Source organism: Argentina silus (assembly GCF_951799395.1).
Source record: "Argentina silus genome assembly, contig: scaffold_819, whole genome shotgun sequence".
Taxonomy (NCBI): Eukaryota; Metazoa; Chordata; class Actinopteri; order Argentiniformes; family Argentinidae; genus Argentina; species Argentina silus.
In genome coordinates, this window is record NW_028152494.1 from 3,019 (window position 1) to 8,670 (window position 5,652).

A 5,652-nucleotide genomic window follows, 5' to 3' on the forward strand; every position below is an offset into this window, starting at 1 on the left:
CATTTGACCCTGTAGTCCTGGTATATGAGATGAACATGTAGCCTGTTTGTATTAGCAGAATAATAAAAGAAAGTCAACATATTATTTAATAAAGTTGGAGAAGTTGGTGGTTGGTGTGAAGACCTGATAAAGACAATAACAACAGGAAAGAAAGGTCACTCACTTCGTGTTGCAGTAATAAATGAAAAGGTTTCATTTGTCGGTCTATTTCAGAACAGCAATAACTTGACCTGGTATTGCAACACAACGTGAGTCCGGACCATCGAGGATTTACGTTATTATGTTATTTTCCCATTTTAAAGTTGAAACAGTTCATTTATTAATTAAATGTTAGAGGTTAGATCCACGTTAGATCCATATCTGTTCTCACAGGTTACGTTTTTTTCTGAATTGATCGCAGCGTTTATTGAGTCAGTGTTCTTCTGAAGAAATCGGTGACTGGAGGGAAGTGATTATGGATGTCTTCCTTTCAATGGAAATTCCCGCTTCGTTCATTCAGTATAAATACTTCAATGTCATTCAAATGGGGGATAAGAAAGAAAGTCTTCCCTCTTTGGCAAACAGACTAAACCACACAGACACGGGATGAACTCTCTCCAACGTAAGTGATATTCTTTTCATCAGACGCTACTTTTATGCTCCCTTTATGCTGACGAATCAAACCAGCGAGTTATCGGGATTATTTCACTGTGCTTGATGCGTTTTCAATCAAATGTGTCAATTCAAGAAACTAAAACATACAGTAATATATCGACACAACTTCATCTGATGCAGTGCGTAGACTCGTAAAGAGAGTCTGCACGGGCAGGGAAGTAAGATGTTAGTGTGTAATGTGTGTGTGTGTGTGTGTGTGTGTGTGTGTGTGTGTGTGTGTGTGTGTGTGTGTGTGTGTGTGTGTGTGTGTTAATGTGTAACATAGAGTGTGTATGTTAGTGTTTCAGGAACAGTGTTAGTGTGTAATAAAGAGTGTGTGTGTTAGTGTGTAATGTGTGTGTGTGTGTGTGTGTGTGTGTGTGTGTGTGAAACAAGGTTTACCAACTGTCAGTTTGGTGTGTCAGTTGTAGGATTGTGGTGCTGCTGTCTGTGGTTCTGCTGTCTGGCTCTGCTGGTCTGCTCGGCTCCCGTTCCGGAGAGTTCTGTCACAGACACACCAGAGTTCAAGCGGACCGTGGAGCGGGCCAAGACCTTGGTGGAGAAGATCCTGCGTGACATCCCCAGTGTCCACCAGACCTCTGTCAGCTCCCAGGTGAGTCAAATCAAAGTTTCCTCATCAGAAACACAGAACCCAGCTGTAGACGGTGCAGTGAAATGCTCAGCACGAGCTCCTCAACAACGCAGCAACCAACCATCAAACAGTCAGCAATGTAATAATGATAAATCAGTAACATGAGGTGGCACAGACTTGTCATGGTCTTATAACGTCTGTAGAACAGCTGTTCATGAGGTGGCACAGACTTGTCATGGTCTTATAACGTCTGTAGAACAGCTGTTCATGGTCTTATAACGTCTGTAGAACAGCTGTTCATGGTCTTATAACGTCTGTAGAACAGCTGTTCATGGTCTTATAACGTCTGTAGAACAGCTGTTCATGGTCTTATAACGTCTGTAGAACAGCTGTTCATGGCCATTAAACCCAGGTCTGCTGTCTTCATCTCATGTTGCTTGTGGTAAAGTCTGTGTTGACCTGTTTACCTGTGGGTTGGATAGTGTGGTAAAGTCTGTGTTGACCTGTTTACCTGTGGGTTGGATAGTGTGGTAAAGTCTGTGTTGACCTGTTTACCTGTGGGTTGGATAGTGTGGTAAAGTCTGTGTTGACCTGTTTACCTGTGGGTTGGATAGTGTGGTAAAGTCTGTGTTGACCTGTTTACCTGTGGGTTGGATAGTGTGGTAAAGTCTGTGTTGACCTGTTTACCTGTGGGTTGGATAGTGTGGTAAAGTCTGTGTTGACCTGTTTACCTGTGGGTTGGATAGTGTGGTAAAGTCTGTGTTGACCTGTTTACCTGTGGGTTGGATAGTGTGGTAAAGTCTGTGTTGACCTGTTTACCTGTGGGTTGGATAGTGTGGTAAAGTCTGTGTTGACCTGTTTACCTGTGGGTTGGATAGTGTGGTAAAGTCTGTGTTGACCTGTTTACCTGTGGGTTGGATAGTGTGGTAAAGTCTGTGTTGACCTGTTTACCTGTGGGTTGGATAGTGTGGTAAAGTCTGTGTTGACCTGTTTACCTGTGGGTTGGATAGTGTGGTAAAGTCTGTGTTGACCTGTTTACCTGTGGGTTGGATAGTGTGGTAAAGTCTGTGTTGACCTGTTTACCTGTGGGTTGGATAGTGTGGTAAAGTCTGTGTTGACCTGTTTACCTGTGGGTTGGATAGTGTGGTAAAGTCTGTGTTGACCTGTTTACCTGTGGGTTGGATAGTGTGGTAAAGTCTGTGTTGACCTGTTTACCTGTGGGTTGGATAGTGTGGTAAAGTCTGTGTTGACCTGTTTACCTGTGGGTTGGATAGTGTGGTAAAGTCTGTGTTGACCTGTTTACCTGTGGGTTGGATAGTGTGGTAAAGTCTGTGTTGACCTGTTTACCTGTGGGTTGGATAGTGTGGTAAAGCCATGGAATGAAATGGCCCAAGTGTGTTTTTGTGCAGTTGAGGCGTGTCGTGGCACGTAGAGAGAGGAATGTACTGCACAAGTCAGAGGGAGAGCAGCCGTCCGCGTCTCACTGTCTCATTGTTTCAATTAAACCAACCAACAACCCTCTCCTCTCCTCCCCTCTCCTCTCCTCTCCTCCCGTCTCCCCTCCCCTCCTCTCCTCTCCTCTCCTCTCCTCTCCTCTCCTCTCCTCTCCTCTCCTCTCCTCTCCTCTCCTCTCCTCTCCTCTCCTCTCCTCTCCTCTCCTCTCCTCTCCTCTCCCCTCCTCTCCCGTCCTCTCCTCTCCTCTCCTCTCCCCTCCCCTCCTCTCCCGTCCTCTCCCCTCCTCTCCTCTCCTCACCTCCTCCCAGGGTCTGACCCTGGACCCCTCCAGCCAGACAGAGAATCTGGAGTACCTGATGACATCACTAGGGATCTCCAAAGCACCTGTCCTCATCCCCTTGTCTGCACACTTCACCCTGGTCAGTGTGTGTGTGTGTGTGTGTGTGTGTGTGTGTGTGTGTGTGTGTGTGTGTGTGTGTGTGTGTGTGTGTGTGTGTGTATATGCATAAATCGCCGTGTATGCATAAATTTGCAACCCGAACGTCGCTGGTTTGAATCCACTGGGGATTTGTTGGTGCTAATTCTTGCAAATTGTTGTAGCTTATGCTAATATTTGCTGATGCCTTCCCCTGACAACTCCCCCTAAGCTTAACCCCTTGAAGTGAATGTCAAATTCTGCCTCACCGCCATGGAAGTCCTAATTCACTCTTACGCAACGTGTCATTAGTTTTTGACGTATCTTACGTCAAAACAGGTGGTCAACCGCTGGTACACCCAGATAATAACGAGCCCCCAGACCGTGTTTCCTTGGTCTGCAGAAACGATCCCCCAGAACGTCTTCTGTTGGAGACGATGTTGCACATCTAGGAACCAGACCTTGTGTCCACTGCAGTGCTGTGACCGTGTGTGTTTGCTGCCCCCTGTAGGAGATGAGTGTGAGCCGCATGTTGCAGGGTGTGCTGCTGTACCAGGACCAGCTGGGGGCGCTAAAGAAGCGCCTGGCCACAGCACACACAGTCACAGAGTTACTGGCCGACCTCAAAGACCTGCACACACAGATCACCAGGGTGAGACACACACACACACACACACACACACACACACACACACACACACACACACACACACACACTGGTAAACCTCAAACTAACCGTCTGTGTTTGTTCAGATGCAGGAGCTGGGTCAGATGACCCCCCCAGCGCCGTCCGAGGGGTCGGGCTTGGCGTGGCGTCTCTCTGGGGACTACGAGGTCCAGGTGGCCGTCCACCTCACCCTGCTGCACCTCCGCTCCTTCACACACGACCTGATTCGCTCCCTACGCCACATCAGCCCCCCAGCCAGGGGCTGACCCCCCCCAGCCAGGGGCTGAGACCCCCCAGCCAGGGGCTGAGACCCCCCAGCCAGGGGCTGAGACCCCCCAGCAGTTTATTTTAATGTGTCCTTATTTATACTCTATTTATACTATTTATTGACATATTTATTTGATGTATTTAATGAGAACTATGTTGTGTTAGTGTATGAATGCCTGTCTGCTGGTATGTATTTATTTGTGTGTGATGTTATTTCTATAGAGTGTGTGAGCATCATAATCAGGTTGGTGTTGAAACCTGACATTATATGGTGATGACAGGAATTACTGATGTCAGTTGTCACGGTGATAGAGGTAGCGTTGTCACGGTGATAGAGGAAGCGTCGTCACGGTGATAGAGGAAGCGTCGTCATGGCGTTTGTACATCTGTTCTCTCAGGGAGCGTTTGTAATGCCGGGCTTAGTCACATGACCGGGGTTAGCAACTCCGGCCCGTGTGCCTACCTAACCCCAGCCTGCGCATGCCTGTTCTCACCCAGGACTAGCACTCCTGATTACACGACTCAGCAAATCACCACAGCCTTGTTCAGTAGACTCAGGTGAGTCAGAGTACAGCGAGCACAAAGTGAATCAGTGAATTCAGTGAATGTCCTTGTTTCAAAGGGAAATAGTCTGATTATCAGACCGGTGGCTGAAATGTCAGTAAACGCCTTCTACACCACGGACTGTCTTTTGTTTTTGTACTAAGATGTTACTAGCCTGACTAACTACCACTAGCCTGGCTAACTACCACTAGCCTGGCTAACTACCACTAGCCTGTGTGTGTGTGTGTGTTGTGTTATGGTTGGTCTTTATTCTGTTCCACAGATTTGGAATAACAGTGTTTTTTCATCTTCATATCATGAATAAACAAAACCAGATTCTAAACGATGTGAAACTTATTTTTCTATGGATTAAAACACTTAACAGTCGTTTGGCCAGAAATAAATGTAGGTTTTGTTGGGGTTGAGATCTTAGGAGGCTTCAGATGTTTTCCTTCTCCATGATAAACGGTGTCTGTTTACACGTCCACAGGGATGGAACTGAAGGATTTTGGGTACTGCCAGTCGGGCTAGGAGACAGGAAATGGTACTAGCCTGACTAACTACCACTAGCCTGACTAACTACCACTAGCCTGACTAACTACTACTAGCCTGACTAACTACCACTAGCCTGACTAACTACTACTAGCCTGGCTAACTACCACTAGCCTGACTAACTACCACTAGCCTGACTAACTACTACTAGCCTGACTAAGATGTTACTAGCCCAGTTTATGTAGTCGTATCTGTGAGATGAGCCATATAGTCTAGATCTGCTAGGTGAGGGTATATAGTCTAGATCTGCTAGGTGAGGGTATATAGTTTATATCTGCTAGGTGAGGGTATATAGTCTAGATCTGCTAGGTGAAGTTATATAGGTGAGGGTATAGGTCTATGTTTGCTAGGTAAGGGTATATAGGTGAGGGTATATAGGTGAGGGTATATTTGCGTTCAAATGGGAAAGACATTGACAGTAAGTCAAGAGTCAGAGAAAGGCATTAACAAATGTTGTTAGTTTATTTTTTATGAGGTTGTAACAAGAGCAGTGTAACAAGGTGTGACTTTCTGTCCGGTTTTGTACGT

The 5,652-nt window shown here is 46.4% G+C and overlaps 1 protein-coding gene across 1 annotated transcript; it reads left to right on the forward strand.

The window, feature by feature from the left end:
- Positions 1 to 482: 482 nt before the first annotated feature.
- Positions 483 to 4,028, forward strand: LOC310824785 (uncharacterized protein; the record flags this gene model as incomplete). Its single annotated transcript, XM_083698035.1, has 5 exons — positions 483 to 601; positions 1,059 to 1,246; positions 2,989 to 3,099; positions 3,607 to 3,747; positions 3,849 to 4,028. Exons 1-5 carry the CDS (start codon positions 586 to 588, stop codon positions 4,026 to 4,028), a joined length of 636 nt encoding a protein of 211 aa, XP_083554161.1. The 5' UTR covers positions 483 to 585.
- Positions 4,029 to 5,652: the final 1,624 nt, after the last annotated feature.